At 41.3% G+C, this 18849-nt stretch overlaps 1 protein-coding gene across 3 annotated transcripts in view; it reads left to right on the plus strand.

The window, feature by feature from the left end:
• The window catches only part of LOC118379181 (gamma-aminobutyric acid receptor subunit alpha-2-like), a 69388-nt gene extending 53016 nt beyond the window's left edge, over window positions 1–16372 (plus strand). For 2 of the 3 annotated variants that reach the window (XM_035766190.2, XM_052511060.1), the window contains one exon: window positions 9380–13189. In XM_035766190.2, coding sequence (XP_035622083.1) covers window positions 9380–9688 — 309 coding nt within the window. In that variant the 3' untranslated portion in view covers window positions 9689–13189. Of the gene's footprint in view, window positions 1–9379; window positions 13190–14689 lie in introns of those variants that run through there. The other variant, XM_052511052.1, reaches the window with a different exon arrangement.
• Window positions 16373–18849: the final 2477 nt, after the last annotated feature.

The raw sequence follows: 18849 nt of genomic DNA on the forward strand, positions 1-18849 counted from the left end.
GAGACTTGCTTGGGCCAATAAACACAAGCAATGGACATTAGACTGGTGGAAATCTGTCCTTTGGATCTGATGAGTCCAAATTTTAGATGTTTTATTCCAACCTCCGTGTCTTTGTGAGACGCGGAGTAGGTGAACGGATGATCTCCGCATGTGTGGTTCCCACCATGGAGAAGGAGGTGTGATGTGTGTGGGGGTTGCCTTGGAGATGACACTGTGTGATTTATTTAGAATTCAAGGCACACTTAACCAGCATGGCTACCACAGCATTCTGCAGAGATACACCATCCTATCTGGATTGCATTTAGTGGGGCTATCATTTGTTTTTCAACAGGACAATGACCCAACACACCTCGGCTGTGTAAGGGCTATTTGACCAAGAAGGAAGGTAATGGAGTGCTGCATCAGATGACCTGGCCTCCACAATCACCCGACCTCAACCCAAACCATCTCAATTGGGTTGTGGTTGGGTGAATGTGTAGGCCAGGTCATCTGATGCAGCACTCCATCACTCTCTTTGGTTGAGTTAAGGACCGCAGAGTTAAGGTAAAGCAGCCAACAAGTGCCCAGCATGTGTGGGAACTCTTTCAAGACTGTTGGAAAAGCATTCCATCTGAAGCTGGTTGAGAGAATGCCAAGAGTGTGCAAAGTTGTCATCAAGGCAAAGGGTGGCTACTTTGAGTAATCTAAAATCTAAAATATATTTTGATTTGTTTAACACTTTTTTTGGTTACTACATGATTCCCTATGTGTTATTTCATAGTTGTGATGTCTTCAATTTTATTCTACAATGTAGAAAATAGTAAAAATAAAGAAAACCCTTGACTGAGTAGGTGTCCAAATGTTTGACTGGTACTGAATATATCTTTTCACTTTGTCATTAAGGGACATTGTGTGATAAAAAAAAAATCAGGTGGTAACACAACAAAATGTGTAATAAGTCAAGGTCTATGAATACTTTCTGAAACCAAGCAGGTGCCAGATCAGACAAATGAATGTGGCGATACAAACACAAAAGATCACAGCATATTTTACTTAAATGTTCAGAGAGGGAGAGTAAATTGGTACCTCATGAAGCATAGCCAGGATAAATTGATTAATGTTCAGGGAGGAAGACCCCATGAATCATAGCCAGGATAAATGGGTAAATGTTCAGGGAGGAAGACCCCATGAAGCATAGCCAGGATAAATGGGTAAATGTTCAGGGAGGAAGACCCCATGAATCATAGCCAGGATAAATGGGTAAATGTTCAGGGAGGAAGACCCCATGAAGCGTAGCCAGGATAAATGGGTAAATTTTCAGGGAGGAAGACCACGTGAAGCGTATAAATGGGTAAATGTTCAGGGAGCCAGGATAAATGGGTAAATGTTCAGGAGGAAGACCCCATGAAGACCAGGATAAATGGGTTAATGTTCAGGAGGAGACCCCATGAATAAATGGGTAAATTTTCATAAGCCAGGATAAATGGGTAAATGTTCAGGGAGGAAGACCCCATGAAGCATAGCCAGGATAAATGGGTAAATGTTCAGGGAGGAAGACCCCATGAATCATAGCCAGGATAAATGGGTAAATGTTCAGGGAGGAAGACCCCATGAAGCATAGCCAGGATAAATGGGTAAATGTTCAGGAAGGAGACCCCATGAAGCATAGCCAGGATAAATGGGTAAATGTTCAGGGAGGAAGACCCCATGAAGCATAGCCAGGATAAATGGGTAAATGTTCAGGAAGGAGACCCCACGAAATGTTCAGGGAGGAAGACCCCATGAAGCCAGGATAAATTGGGTAATGTTCAGGAGGAAGACCCCAGAAGCATAAGGATAAATGGGTAAATGTTCAGGGAGGAAGACCCCATGAATCATAGCCAGGATAAATGGGTAAATGTTCAGGGAGGAAGACCCCATGAAGCATAGCCAGGATAAATGGGTAAATGTTCAGGGAGGAAGACCCCATGAAGCATAGCCAGGATAAATGGGTAAATGTTCAGGGAGGAAGACCCCATGAAGCATAGCCAGGATAAATGGGTAAATGTTCAGGGAGGAAGACCCCATGAAGCATAGCCAGGATAAATGGGTAAATGTTCAGGGAGGAAGACCCCATGAATCATAGCCAGGATAAATGGGTAAATGTTCAGGGAGGAAGACCCCATGAAGCATAGCCAGGATAAATGGGTAAATGTTCAGGGAGGAAGACCCCATGAAGCATAGCCAGGATAAATGGGTAAATGTTCAGGGAAGACCCCATGAAGCATAGCCAGGATAAATTGGTAAATGTTCAGGGAGGAAGACCCCATGAAGACCAGGATAAATGGGTAAATGTTCAGGGAGGAAGACCCCATGAAGCATAGCCAGGATAAATGTTCAGGGAGGAAGACCCCATGAAATAAATGTGTCAGGGAGGAAGACCCCATGAAGCATAGCCAGGATAAATGGGTAAATGTTCAGGGAGGAAGACCCCATGAAGCATAGCCAGGATAAATGGGTAAATGTTCAGGGAGGAAGACCCCATGAAGCATAGCCAGGATAAATGGGTAAATGTTCAGGGAGGAAGACCCCATGAAGCATAGCCAGGATAAATGGGTAAATGTTCAGGGAGGAAGACCCCATGAAGCATAGCCAGGATAAATGGGTAAATGTTCAGGGAGGAAGACCCCATGAAGCATAGCCAGGATAAATGGGTAAATGTTCAGGGAGGAAGACCCCATGAAGCATAGCCAGGATAAATGGGTAAATGTTCAGGAGGAAGACCCCATGAAGCATAGCCAGGATAAATGGGTAAATGTTCAGGAGGAAGACCCCCCCATGAAGCATAGCCAGGATAAATGAGTAAATGTTCAGGGAAGAAGACCCCATGAAGCATAGCCAGGATAAATGAGTAAATGTTCAGGGAGAAAGACCCCATGAAGCATAGCCAGGATAAATGGGTAAATGTTCAGGGAGGAAGACCCCATGAAGCATAGCCAGGATAAATGAGTTGAGATGGAAAAAAATAACAAAAGGAGAGGGAAACTGTGAAAGAGCCATAGAGTGATAAGAGCTCTTTCTGTGTGGGAAGATACGTTTGAAGTGAATCAGACTTTGATGGGGAAAAGACACTTTGCACCTTGTTAATCAGTTCGTGACAACAACAACAAAAAACATAAAAGCTGATGTGGAAAGGTTGGTGCTTAGTTTCAACCCATCCTTCAGAATGTATTTGTTCATTTTCAAAAAAGCATATACAGTGGGGCAAAAAAGTATTTAGTCAGCCACCAATTGTGCAAGTTCTCCCACTTGAAAAGATGAGAGAGGCCTGTAATTTTCATCATAGGTACACTTCAACCATGACAGACAAAATGAGAAAAAAATGTCCAGAAAATCACATTGTAGGATTTTTAATTTATTTATTTGCAAATTTTGGTGGAAAATATGTATTTGGTCAATAACAAAAGTTTATCTCAAAACTTTGTTAAATACCCTTTGTTGACAATGACAGAGGTCAAACGTTTTCTGTAAGTCTTCACAAGGTTTTCACACACTGTTGCTGGTATTTTGGCCCATTCCTCCATGATGGTCTCCTCTAGAGCAGTGATGTTTGGGGGCTGTTGCTGGGCAACACAGACTTTCAACTCCCTCCAAAGATTTTCTATGGGGTTGAGATCTGGAGACTGGCTAGGCCACTCCAGGACATTGAAATGCTTCTTACGAAGCCACTCCTTCGTTGCCAGGGCGGTGTGTTTGGGATCATTGTCATGCTGAAAGACCCAGCCACGTTTCATCTTCACTGACCTTGCTGATGGAAGGAGGTTTTCACTCAAAATCTCACGATACATGGCCCCATTCATTCTTTCCTTTACACGGATCAGTCGTTCTGGTCCCTTTGCAGAAAAACCACCCCAAAGCATGATGTTTCCACCCCCATGCTTCACAGTAGGTATGGTGTTCTTTGGATGCAACTCAGCATTCTTTGTCCTCCAAACACGACGAGTTGAGTTTTTACCAAAAAGTTCTATTTTGGTTTCATCTGACCATATGACATTCTTCCAATCTTCTTCTGGATCATCCAAATGCTCTCTAGCAAACTTCAGACGGGCCTGGACATGTACTGGCTTCAGCAGGGGGACACGTCTGGCACTGCAGGATTTGAGTCCCTGGCGGCGTAGTGTGTTACTGATGGTAGGCTTTGTTACTTTGGTCCCAGCTCTCTGCAGGTCATTCACTAGGTCCCCCCATGTGGTTCTGGGATTTTTGCTCACCGTTCTTGTGATCATTTTGACCCCACAGGGTGAGATCTTGCGTGGAGCCCCAGATCGAGGGAGATTATCAGTGGTCTTGTATGTCTTCCATTTCCTAATAATTGCTCCCACAGTTGATTTCTTCAAACCAAGCTGCTTACCTATTGCAGATTCAGTCTTCCCAGCCTGGTGCAGGTCTATTTTGTTTCTGGTTTCCTTTGACAGCTATTTGGTCTTGGCCATAGTGGAGTTTGGAGTGTGACTGTTTGAGGTTGTGAACAGGTGTCTTTTATACTGATAACAAGTTCAAACAGGTGCCATTAATACAGGTAACGAGTGGAGGACAGAGGAGCCTCTTACAGAAGAAGTCACAGGTCTGTGAGAGCCAGAAATCTTACTTGTTTGTAGGTGACCAAATACTTATTTTCCACTATAATTTGGAAATAAATTAATTTAAAATCCTACAATGTGATTTTCTGGATTTATTTTTTTCATTTTGTCTGTCATAGTTGTGATAGTTTTTGGCTCACTGTACATGTAACTGCCAGGGATACAAACAATATTGAAAGCAGGTGCTTCCAACCAGGTGTGGTTTTTGAATTTCACTGAACAAAAATATAAACATGCAACAATTAGTTACAAAACTGAGTTACCGTTCATATAAGGAAATCAGTCAATTGTAATAAATGTTATGGATTTCACACAACTGGGAATACAGATAGGTATCTGTGACCAACAGATGCATAAAACAAAGACAAGTTAGGGGCGTGGTTCAGAAAACCAGTCAGTATCTGGTGTGACCACCATTTGCCTCATGCAGCACAACACATCTCCTTCACATAGAGTTTATCAGGCTGTTGATTGGTGCCTGTGGAATGTTGTCCCACTTTTCTTCAATGGCTGTGCAAAGTAGCTGGATATTGGCGGGAACTGGAACATGCTGTCGTGAAGAAGCTGGATATTGGCGGGAACTGGAACACACTGTCTTACACTTCCTGCCATCTGCACGGTACAGTTGAAACCGAGATTCATCCATGAAGAGCACACTTCTCCAGCGTGCCAGTGGACATCAAAGGTGAGCATTTGCCCACTGAAGTCGGTTACGATGTCAAACTGCAGTCAGGTCAAGACCCTGGTGAGGTCGACGAGCACACAGATGAGTTTCCCTGAGAAGGTTACTGACAGTTTGTGCAGAAATTCTTTGGTTGTGCAAACCCACAGTTTCATCAGCTGTCAAGGGAGGCTAGTCTAAGACGTTCCCAGGGGGGAAGAAGATGGATGTGGAGGTCCCAGGCTGGCGTGGTTACATATGGTTTGCGGTTGTGAGTAGGGCACTGGCGGTCACGAAATTTAGTCTGCCTGTGTTTGACAAGCAAAGAACTGTTGGCTTCACGGTAATTGACCATTAATTAACATAAACACATTTAGCATTTCCTGGCTTCCACCGTGCCAACAAGCCACTGATGCTGACATTTGGAACATCTACATTTTAAAAAGTCTAATACATCCATGTAATATAGCCTACACCTTCACAATAAATCCATTATTTATTTTAGACATGTCTAAGAAGCATGATATGAAGAAAATGTAGTCTATTTCAGAAGAACAGAATAGCATACTCTGAGTTGTCCTTATGTTAGGTCCTGATCTGGCTATGCCAAATGGCAGTGGGCTACACTAGTTCATTAAGCAGACAACATTTGCTTAGAATTCCATGGCATTATTTTATAGTATGAAGAACACAATTGAACAAAGCTGAATAAAATAGAAAGGATATTTTCTCCAAACGATTTAAGGTAGTGCGCACATATTCTGCGTTGAGCGGTTAACAAATAAATAGGTATTCCTATATACTTAATTTGGAGTTGTAACTTGTTGTTCCCCAAACGCTGGGCTATATGTTTAGATTGTTTAATACATTGTAAGGCTGCATGATGTGACTCTAATGATGATTTGAAAAAGTTTGAAGGCATGAGCTCTGCTTCGTTTTTTTGCGCAGGCTGTACACACTACATCAGTAACTCATTCACAATTTGACAAGCACTTGATAATACCTAGAACTTCACGGAGGCATCCCTTTTGTGTGGCCGCAATGCACCCTAAAGAAATGCATGCCTTTTGCAGCCAGTGGCTGATGTTACCTTCTCCCTGAGTGCTGGGCGCTCCATCACGTGATAGGGTCTTTCTCACAGGCTTCAAATGAAGACGGACACATCCAGAACGCAACGACGCGCGTCCTTATCCAATTCTGACCGAGGTGCATATTGAAGATGTTGGAAGAACTCTCCACATTTACTTTTCATCAGCCAATAAGATGAGTAGGCCTAACAAACAGCAAAAGCACTAGCCTATGTCAATCTACTATCCCCCATAGTACAAAGGTGGACCTACTATTCTATTCTGTGCGAGAAATAACTATTCCAAGCATAGTCTGGGACAGCTGTGGGATGCGATAGATCCCAAATTAATTCAACCACTCCCATTAAAAATAAGTTTTTACGCAATGTGGCTAACTTAACAGATCAGAACGTTTAGCTTAAAATGTTGATAAACTATTAGGCTATTTCTTCACATTATAAGTGCATAAATGCAGAAAACACTATTATCAAAAGTGACTGCAAATGCAGTTATGCCAGTAATGCTTTTATTATAACGATGCATTTGTATGGGGAAAATGTTCTTCCCCAAACTTGAAATTCACAGGCTGGTTGTGTATGCAAGTTAGGCTCTACGTCCCTTGTAAAGTGGTTTAATGTGCTTAATTTTAAGTTATTTGGCCACTTTAGTTGTGATACAAACCTTATTAAAACATAAGCCTATGGGCTAGGCTACATGAAGTGTACGGCTATGATTAGAAAAAGTCGTCAAAAAATATATTTTTCCAATGCTGGGCATTATTCACAAGTGATAATATACACTGCTCAAAAAAATAAAGGGAACACTAAAATAACACACCTTTCCACAAAATAACACATCCTAGATCTGAATGAATGAAATATTCTTATTAAATACTTTTTTCTTTACATACTTTTTTCTTTCTTTACATAGTTCATAAAAATAAAGGGAACACTTAAACAACACAATGTAACTCCAAGTCAATCGCACTTCTGTGAAATCAAACTGTCTAAACAGTGATTGACAATAAATGTCACATGCTGTTGTGCAAATGGAATAGACAACAGGTGGAAATGATAGGCAATTAGCAAGACACCCCCAATAAAGGAGTGGTTCTGCAGGTGGTGACCACAGACCACTTCTCAGTTCCTATGCTTCCTGGCTGATGTTTTGGTCACTTTTGAATGCTGGCGGTGCTTTCACTCTAGTGGTAGCACGAGACGGAGTCTACAACCCACACAAGTGGCTCAGGTAATGCAGCTAATCCAGGATGGCACATCAATGCAAGCTGTGGCAAGAAGGTTTGCTGTGTCTGTCAGCGTAGTGTCCGGAGCATGGAGGCGCTACCAGGAGACAGGCCAGTACATCAGGAGACGTGGAGGAGGCCGTAGGAGGGCAACAACCCAGCAGCAAGACCGCTACCTCCACCTTTGTGCAAGGAGGAGCAGGAGGAGCACTGCCAGAGCCCTGCAAAATGACCTCCAGTAGGCCACAAATGTGCATGTGTCTGGTCAAACGGTCAGAAACAGACTCCATGAGGGTGGTATGAGGGCCCGACGTCCACAGGTGGGGGTTGTGCTTACAGGCCAACACCGTGCAGGACGTTTGGCATTTGCTAGAGAACACCAAGATTGGCAAATTCGCCACTGTGCTCTTCGCGGATGAAAGCAGGTTCACACTGAGCACGTGACAGACGTGACAGTCTGGAGACGCCGTGGAGAACGTTCTGCTGCCTGCAACATCCCCCAGCATGACCGGTTTGGCAGTGGGTCAATCATAGTGTTGGGTGGCATTTCTTTGGGGGGGCCGCACAGCCCTCCATGTGCTCGCCAGAGGTAGCCTGACTGCCATTAGGTACCCAGATGAGATCCTCAGACCCATTGTGAGAACATATGCTGGTGTGGTTGGCCCTGGGTTCCTCCTAATGCAAGACAATGCTAGCCCTCATGTGGCTGGAGTGTGTCAGTGTAACGGATGTGAAATGGCTAGCCAGTTAGCGGTGCGCGCTAGTGGCGTTTCAATCGGTGACGTCACTTGCTCTGAGACCTTGAAGTAGTTGTTCCCCTTGCTCAGCAAGGGCCGTGGCTTTTGTGGAGCGATGGGTAACGATGCTTCGTAGGTGACTGTTGTTGATGTGTGCAGGGGGTCCCTGGTTCGCGCCCGGGTATGGGCGAGGGGACGGTCTAAAGTAATACTGTTACATCAGCAGTTCCTGCAAGAGGAAGGCATTGATGCTATGGACTGGCCCGCCCGTTCTCCAGACCCGAATCCAATTGAGCACATCTGGGACATCATGTCTCGCTCCATCCACCAACGCCACGTTGCACCACAGACTGTCCATGAGTTGGCGGATGCTTTAGCCCAGGTCTGGGAGGAGATGCCTCAGGAGACCATCCGTCACCTCATCAGGAGCATGCCCAGGCGTTGTAGGGAGGTCATAAAGGCACGTGGCGGCCACACACACTACTGAGCCTCATTTTGACTTGTTTTAAGGACATTACATCAAAGTTGGATCAGCCTGTAGTGTGGTTTTCCACTTTAATTTTGAGTGTGACTCCAAATCCAGACCTCCATGGGTTGATACATTTGATTTCGATTGATAATTTTTGTGTGATTTTGTTGTCAGCACATTCAACTATGTAAAGAAAAAAGTATTTAATAAGAATATTTCATTCATTCAGATCTAGGATGTGTTATTTTAGTGTTCCCTTTATTTTTTGGAGCAGTGTATAAAATACTCATTCTGACCTCGCAAACATGTTTAACTTGTAAATAGCCAAGTGAATGAATGACATCAGAGTGAGCTGTGACAGTAATTTGTGTTGACAGCGTGGTGCCTGACAGCATATCGGAGGCCCAGCTAACCTTCATGTTACCACTTCTCTGCATTTAGATTGATGCACTATCCTTTCCCAGATCCCATTCATTATTATTAAGACCCCCCCCCCCTCCCCCCTGGGTGCATTCATCATCCAGGACTGTCTGGAACACATGCTGGCCGGAAGTGACAGGTTTGTCTGACGACTGCTGGCTACTAACTTTGGCTCCTTCCACAGAAAAAAGAGAAGGCCTCCACCATGAAGAAGAACAACGCGTACGCCGTGGCGGTGGCCAACTATGCGCCCAACATCACCAAGGACTCTGGGTTGTCCACCATCGCCAAAGGTGGCGCCGTTGACCCCAACATGGCGGTTGGCAAGGTGGGTGGCAAAACGGACCCAAAGAAGACTTTCAACAGTGTGAGCAAAATCGATAGGATTTCAAGGATTATGTTCCCAGTCCTGTTTAGCAGCTTCAATTTAGTCTACTGGGCCACGTACCTAAACAGAGAACCGTATATAAAGGATATGGTGCCCTCAACCTAGAGGTCTCTCCCTCCTGCATTGTAATACATCTGAATTACGGAACTAAAATACTTACCAAATATGACCAGTATCTGCTAACTCTTGGTTTGTTGGTACAAGACAGACAAGCCCTGGATTGCTTTCTCTCCCCCTCTGTCCTGTTTTTTTCTACACCACATTCTGCAGTGCTTTTGGAAACAACTGCTTTTGTAAATATAGATGTATTTATAGTCATGACTTGTGTGTTTGGTTATGTAAATCATTGAACAATACATTTATTTTATCTTATGGTTTTATTGACCAGTGATGTTTACATGTTTGAAAAATCTACGAAAGGAACCTTGAGATGTTTATTTGCAGAATCGAGAGATTTAAGTCAAAACATACTTTTTTTTAATAGTTTAAAAAATATATTTCTTATGTTAACCTTTTTTTGTGGGCTAACAATTTAATGTTTCTCATTAACCAGGGATTTCTCATTTAAGGTATGAAGTTCTTTTTCTATACAAGCCAATGCAAAAAAAGAGTAATCTTTTTTTAATGCTTTTGTTGTATTGCAATGTAACTTATTATTGTTAAACAAAATATCAACATAAGCAAAACAAACCATACTGTGTAATAATGTTTCAAGTTGATTATTATCATTTTTTATATTTTATACATACTCCGTCGAAGGCAGGTGCCATCTTCCTCACACAAAACAGCACTGAACTGTGCAGAAAGACCACGGGAAATACTGCAGCATGATAATCTGCTGCGTGGTTTATTTGGTAACCTTTCTTCTATGATATACATGTAATGGATAAGGCGATATTATGTGCCAGAGCATGACAATGCGTTACACACACACATTTACACGCTACTCAAACACTAGCAAGAGTTATCAAAACTCAGAACGACAGATTTTTACTTTGTCAGCTCAGGGATTCGATCTAGCAACCTTTCAGTTACTGGCCCAATGCTCTAACTACTAGGCTACCTGCCGCCCCATATTGAGCACCTAGAACTGAATGCTAACTTGATAAGCTTCTGTAACTTATTTTGTCATGAAAAATATATAGGTGAACTGCTTTTGAATCAGGGGTTGGAACCAAAATTAAAAACAAATTATATAAAAAGTCGCCCTGCAAAGACATGCTAAACTTTGGGAATAGTGCAGCGTTTTACAGCATTGCAACCATAGGAAAAAATACATTGGATCATTTGATGCATTTTCTGTAAATGTTTTTGTTATTTATAACAGGATTTATTATGAAAGATTGCACAAATACTGCTATGTTGAAAATAATGTACAGTAACAGTCAAAAGTTTGGACAAACCTACTCATTCCCGAGTTTTTCATTATTTTGACTATTTTCTGCATTGTAGAATAATAGTGAAGACATCAAAACTATGAAATAACATATGGAATCATATAGTAACTTATAAAAAAGTGTCAAATCAAAATATATTTTATATTCTTCAAAGTAGCCAACCTTTTCACTGATGACAGCTTTGCACACTCTTGACATTCTCTCAACCATCTTCTTGAGGTAGTCACCTGGAATGCATTTCAATTAACAGGTATGCCTTGTAAAAACTGAATTTGTGGAATTTCTTTCCTTCTTAATGCGTTTGAGCCAATCAGTTGTGTTGTGACAAGGTAGGGTGGGTATACAGAAAATAGCCCTATTTGGTAAAAGACCAAGTCCAAATTATTATGTCAAGAACAGCTCAAATAAGCAAAGAGAAACGACAGTCCATAATTAATATAGGACATAAAGGTCAGTTAATCCGGAACATTTCAAGAACTTTGAACGTTTCTTCAAGTGCAGTTGCAAAAACCATCAAGCGCAATGATGAAACTGGTTATCATGAGGTACACCACAGGAAAGGAAGACCCAGAGTTACCACTGCGGCAGAGGATACATTCATTAGAGTTACCAGCCTCAGAAATTGCAGCCCAAATAAATGCTTAACAGAGTTCAAGTAACAGACACATCTCAACATCAACTGTTTAGAGGAGACTGCGTGAATCAGGTCTTCATGGTCGATTTGCTGCAAAGAAACCATTATAAAGGACACCAATAATAAGAAGAGACTTGCTTGGGCCAAGAAACACGAGCAATGGACATTAGACCGGTGGAAATCTGTCCTTCGGTCTGATGACTCCAAATGTGAGATTTTTGGTTCCAACCGCCGAGTCTTTGTGAGACGCAAAATATGTGAACGGAGGATCTCTGCATCTGTGCTACCCACCGTGAAGCATGGAGGAGGAGGTGTGATGGTGTGGGTTTGCTTTGCTGGTGACACTGTCTGTGATTTATTTAGAATTCAAGGCACACTTAACCAGCATGGCTACCACAGCATTCTGTAGCAATACACAATCCCATCTGGTTTGCGCTTAGTGGGACTAACATTTGTTTATCAACAGGACAATGACCCAACACACCTCCAGGCTGTGTAAGGGCTATTTAACCAAGGAGAGTAATGGAGTGCTGCATCAGCTGACCTGGCCTCCATAATCACCCGACCTCAACACAATTAAGATGGTTTGGGATGAGTTGGACCCCAGAGTAAAGGAAAAGCAGCCAACCAGTGCTCAGCATATGTGGAAACTCCTTCAACACTATTGGAAAAGGATTGCAGGTGAAGCTTGTTGAGAGAATGTCAAAACTGTGCAAAGCTGTCATCAAGGCAAAGGGTGGCTACTTCGAGGAATCTAAAGTCTAAAATATATTTGTATTTGTTTAACACTTTTTCAGGTTACTGCATGATTCCATGTGAGTTAATTCATAGTTTTGATGTTTAAAATAAATACAACCTTGAATGAGTAGGTGTCCAAACTTTTGACTGGTACTGTATATTTAAAATATAATAACATGTATATAAATATGTTAATGTCATTACCCAATAGCCTGTAAAAAATAAATGTGGTCTTGTGTTGGCAAATGCTTTAATACAGTGCATTCGGAAGGCATTAAGACCCCTTCACTTTTTACACATTTTGTTATGTTACAGCCCTAATCTAAAATGGATTAAATACATTTATTCCTCTTCAATCTACACACAATACCCATAATGACAAAGTGAAAACAGGTGAATTTATTGCAAATAAAAAACAGAAACCTTATTTACATAATTATTCAGACCCTTTGCAATGAGCCTCGAAATTGAGATCAGTTGCGTCCTGTTTCTTACTTTTACCTTTATTTTACTAGGCAAGTCAGTTAAGAACAAATTCTTATTTTCAATGACGGCCAAGGAACAGTGGGTTAACTGCCTGTTCAGGGGCAGAACGACAGATTTGTATCTTGCCACCTTTCGGTTACTAGTCCAACACTCTAACCACTAGGCCACCTGCCGCCCCCTTTCCATTGATCATCCTTGAGATGTTTCTAAAACTTCATTGGAGTCCACCTGTTGTCAAATCAATTGATTCGACATAATTTGGATAGTCACACACCACTCTATGTAAGGTCCCACAGTTTACAGTTCATGTCAGAGCAAATGGGTCAAAGGAATTGTCTGTAGAGCTCCAGCCAGAGCCCGAGGTACTTGAACCCAAAAATCTCTGGAGAGACCAAAATAGCTGTGCAGTGGCCTCCCCATCCAAATGAAAGAGCTTGAACCAGACTTCTGCAAAGAATGGGAGAAACTCCCCAAATACAGGTGTGCCAAGATTGGTCACTCGACAGACCCAAAGGACTTGTGGAGATAAACCTGCCAAAGGTGCTTCAACAAAGTACTGAGTAAAGGGTATGAATTCTTATGTAAATGTGATCAGTCTTTTATTTTTATATATTTGCAAAATAAAATCTAAACATGTTTTTGCTTTGTCATTATGGTGTATTGAGTGTAGATTGATGAGGGAAAAAATGATAGAATCAATTTTAGAATAAGGCTGTACCGTTACAAATTGTGGAAAAAGTGAAGGGGTCTGAATACTTTCTGAATGCACTGTACTTAGTGCTGCTGGACCCTACCTCCAATTCCATTAACAGCAGTGCAATACACATATTGGACTGTAGAGAAAAAAGGACTTGACTACCTGTCTCAGCTAAAAAGTGGAGTGGAAAATTCTCAGTAAATGGTCTCTACTAAACAAATAAAATTGTTTGTTTTGGAGGGGGACTATGAGGGAAAAACTGTAGCTGGCTTTTTACTCTCCCCTGCTGTTGCTGGAAAAAGTGCAGCATGTTTCTGGCGTTTTTTACGGCCTGTTGCTGGCGTTTTTAACAGTCATTTACAGTCTGTTGCTAAAGTTTTTTGTAGGACTGTAAAAAAATGCTTTGTTTTGGAACGTAAAATTAACATTTTTTACCGTTCCCATGCTTTTATGTGGTCCTTCTGTAGCTTAGTTGGTAGAAATAAACTTGGGTGGCAAACACCAGGGTAGTTTTTGGGTTGTCTGATTCCTGTTGCCACCCAGCATGTTTCGTTTTTTAGAATGTATGCACACATGACTTTTAAGTCTGTTTGGTAGGACTGTAAAAAAATGCGTCTGCTAAATGGCATATTTTATTATTAAAGTAATGGTTATTTTAAATAATGGAACATTATAGATTACTATCGTTCCCGGTTCTGTTTCTTTTCCTCTAAATGTTTTGTTGTTCCCTGAACCAGTTCCAACCCCTGCTTTGTATGAAGTGGAATCAATGCAATGCATTGTTTGATGACTACAATGGTGCTGCCTTCTTCTAAGTCCTCAGATCAATTTAGCCATATTTCACAGGTTGATCATGGACCAAACACCCACATGTGCTTCAAAGTAAAATTGGATCAGTATGTACACTCTATTAATACATGTGTTTACCTTTATATAAAGTTATCATGTGTCTATGTATGTTTGTGTTAAATATGTTCATTTTCTACCAATCTGTTCATCATTAACTTAGTGTTTTAATGGTTATGTACTGTAGGGCCCTGAGCTTTTCCTGTCAGCTCATACTAAGGGTACTAACTATGAATGTGTTTATCAAATCTTTACAGATTTAAAAATATATATATTTGTATTTTTTTTTTCTTCACCTCAATTGGTAGTAGTTACAGTCTTGTCTCGTCGCTGCAACTCCCATACGGACTCGGCAGAGGTGAAGGTCGAGAGCCATGCGTCCTCCGAAACACAACCCAACCTAGCCGCACTGCTTCTTGACACAATGCCCATCCAACCCGGAAGCTGGGCGCAGTGCACACTGACGCCAGGTGTTTCCTCCGACACATGGGTGCAGCTGGCTTCCGCTAGTGCGCGATGAGACAAGGACATCCCTGCCGGCTAAATCCTCCCTAAACCGGACGATGCTGGGCCACTTGTGCGTCTCCCCATGTGCCTCCCAGTCACAGCAGAGCCTGGACTCAAACCCAGAGTCTCTAGTGGCACACTGCGATGCAGTGCCATAGACCACTGCGCCACTCTGGAGGCCCTATCTTTACTGATTATTAACATGCACCATTGTTACAGGAATTAAATTCCTACATGTTTTAATACCCAATTAAATTAAACACTCTGTCCACTTCTAAGAATTTGTAAGACTCTTATTTGCATAAAATGGACAGAGACCATTCTCAAAATCAATCAGCAGCGTTTATTCTCGAGAGTACTGAACATGATACAGTTTACCACAGGTTATAAACTGAAAATGACGTCATTAGTTTTCGAACTGTCCCGTCTCTTCTTCGCCCTGGTACAAAGGCAATATCACCATCCTTCCCACATCCTCCCACACCAATTTAATATAATTTATGACCGAGCCAAGGTCTTCCTGTGTAGATAAGCATTCTAGCCAGTCTGACGATAAGTTTATTAATTTCTACCAAGGAACAGACAGTCAATGTTCTAATTCTTTATTATATTTACACACATTATATTCAGTACTAGGATTAAAAGAAAATTCATACATCTATACAGTAACATAATAGTATTCTGATTAGTCAGTCCTATTTGAAATGTATACATAATTAGTACTTAATCCCTTAACAACCATCTTCATCTTCATGTCATGTTTGTTATTCACTTTACTCATTCTTCAAAGGTTAGATTTTGTCTCAAGAGTTTTTAATATATTATGAACTATTGAAGTGTACATTTTCATGTGTACTGTATGACGACTTATACATTACCAAAATTGGTGACATAGAGAACCATTTAAATTGTTTTGCTATTACGTTTGTCTAACAAATCACCATTAAATTGTGTTTATATGAGCAAAAAGCATAAAAGATGTCTTCTTATAACGACGCATCCCCATATAATGGTATGGAACACAATCAGCCAGAGTGTGTTATCTAAAATGTGATATAATGTGGCTCTCCTCTCCGTCATCACCTCTCGCTAGTCTAATCCAATATCATTCTAAAAAGGTTTATATCAAATCATTTGAGAACTTGGTCCGATGAGTCATATCGATTTAATTAGATGTTCCACTGTGATATCTCATGGGAATCTAAGTTTACTGTAATTCTTTTGATTTGTTTTCCATGTTGTGATCTGTCAAACTGTATGTAATTCATGCAGACAGGTGAAAAGAAGACTTCAGTGGAGCCTCTGTAACGGTTGAAGTTCCTATAGAAATTAGTGTGTGGATGCGATGCTCAGTGTTTGCTACAGTTACATGACTTCAGGGCCAAAAGCAGGATTGCTCTGTTTACCAAACGGTTTTACTCATCAGATTGGATATGGGGGTAGAATGACTAATGTGCTGTGCAGATTATTTTAGGTGTTTTAAAGACTCCGCATCATGGTTCATCTGGAAATGTCAACGCATTAAAGACGATGGATGAAATTCTCTCAACATTGTGTACTTATGGAACGTAATTTCTACTTTAAAATGCCAGACTTGATTTATCCTGTTGCTGCAGGATTATTTTCCTGCTCATCGAATGAAGATAGCATATACTGAACAGTATGTATTGTTTAGGGACATACAGTTTACAGGAGTAAATAGAAATCGACCCGACATTCCTACACAAACATCTTCTAATTTCTACAAAGCTCTAATTGTCATTTTTTACATAGCTGCAAGCTAAAGACATAGAATATCTGAGTAAAGTTTTCAATTAATTCATTACACATTTGGTCTTTTGGTTTCACTCCACAGCTTCTCTATGAAAGGGGGGCTGAACATCCTGATGTAGCCTCGGTTTCAATTCTCCTTGTTAGGAAATGCGCCTGGATCTTGGAGGTGTGCTTTGATCTGAATGTCTCGTGTGTGTTTGAACGTGGAAAGCGTTTTTACTTTCACTCTGCCAGAACAGTACACAGTTGCAGTCATTCACCCTTCCAGATAACTTGAAACAGTCTAACCAGGTCTTGTGTCTTGAAGTCGCCTAGGGTAGCTAGTGCTTGCCAACTTATTTTGCCAATTAGCTTCAGCCAGCTGGTGTGTGACTGTGGCAAAGTTGGTTTGACATTGGATAGCCTATCTCTGGGGCTAGTTAGGGACTGTCAATAAATGTTACAATGTAAATGGGACAATATTTTAATGTTGCAAAAATATATATATATTTTTTAATTGAATATCCGAAACATGCAAGTATATTGTAGTGAAGCCGAACAACAACTACACCATACCAGTCTTCCAACAGACTCCCATTCAACAACTACATCATACCAGTCTTCCAACAGACTCCCATTCAACAACTACACCATACCAGTCTTCCAACAGACTCCCATTCAACAACTACATCATACCAGTCTTCCAACAGACTCCCATTCAACAACTACATCATACCAGTCTTCCAACAGACTCCCATTCAACAACTACATCATACCAGTCTTCCAACAGACTCCCATTCAACAACTACATCATACCAGTCTTCCAACAGACTCCCATTCAACAACTACATCATACCAGTCTTCCAACAGACTCCCATTCAACAACTACACCATACCAGTCTTCCAACAGACTCCCATTCAACAACTACATCATACCAGTCTTCCAACAGACTCCCATTCAACAACTACATCATACCAGTCTTCCAACAGACTCCCATTCAACAACTACATCATACCAGTCTTCCAACAGACTCCCATTCAACAACTACATCATACCAGTCTTCCAACAGACTCCCATTCAGAGCAACATACAGAAGCATCCAGGGTCAATGCTCTGCTCAAGGGCACATTGACAGATCTTCCACCAGGCCAAAACCAAAAACCGTGAACCCGAACCCTCCAAGATCCCCCCCCTGGCAGTTCCACAATAGCTGTCCCTCAACCATCTGAGACCCCTCCCACTGTCCCCCCAGAAGAAAAATAAAATTTAAAAATACAATAAATTCCATTCCCCACCCCCAAGAACCCTCTAATACACCAACAACCAAGAAAGAGAATGAACTAAAGAGAAAAAAGAAAAAGACAGAAAAAAACAGCAAAAAAAGCACAACAAATATATAATAAAAACAAAGGATATCAAGTACAACTAAAATCATTACAGCAATGCCAACTGTATATGTTTGTGTGCATGTCTGGCACTATTACATGTATGTGTGTGTTCTTGTATGCGTTTATTTGAATGAGAGTGTGTGTATATGCATGTGTACAAACACCTGCACGGCATCAGCCTCAGGCAAACCGGCATTAGCTGTAAAAACATTGCCCCTCATTGACACTCAAATGTACTTTTTATTAAGTTTTATTTTGACTTTATTTTTTACTTTTATCTTTGACCATCATTCTATCTCCCGCACAGCACAGCAACTCAACTCCCACTTGTCTCCAATTCCACATCCCAACCCTCAGCCCAACCCTCAACCCTCAGCCCACCTATCTCTGCTGGCCACCCTCTTCGGATTTCTACGCAACATATCTTTCAACTATGCTGTGATGTTTAACGTACAATTTCAATCTATCGAATCGAACAGAATGCACAGATTGTGAGTTGAAGATAAATACTTTCACTAAGAATATTAGTATATCAGTAATTGACTGACCCGGTCTCTCCAGATCTCCTAACAGTACTAATTCCAGGGTCAATTTTAGATCAAAGGCTATGCATTTTCAGCCATTCCTGAACCTGAGACCAGAAACAGGCTACCTGAGGGCAATACCAAAATAAATGGTCTATTGATTCTGTATCCTCACAACAAAATCTGCAGAGCTTCAATGATTTTATGCCCTAAATATTCAGCATTTTGTTGGTGGCAAGAATTCTATATAATTATTTTAGCTGAAAAGCACAAAGTCTTGAATCTTGCATTGTTTT

Source organism: Oncorhynchus keta, chromosome 4 (assembly GCF_023373465.1).
Source record: "Oncorhynchus keta strain PuntledgeMale-10-30-2019 chromosome 4, Oket_V2, whole genome shotgun sequence".
Taxonomy (NCBI): domain Eukaryota; kingdom Metazoa; phylum Chordata; class Actinopteri; order Salmoniformes; family Salmonidae; genus Oncorhynchus; species Oncorhynchus keta.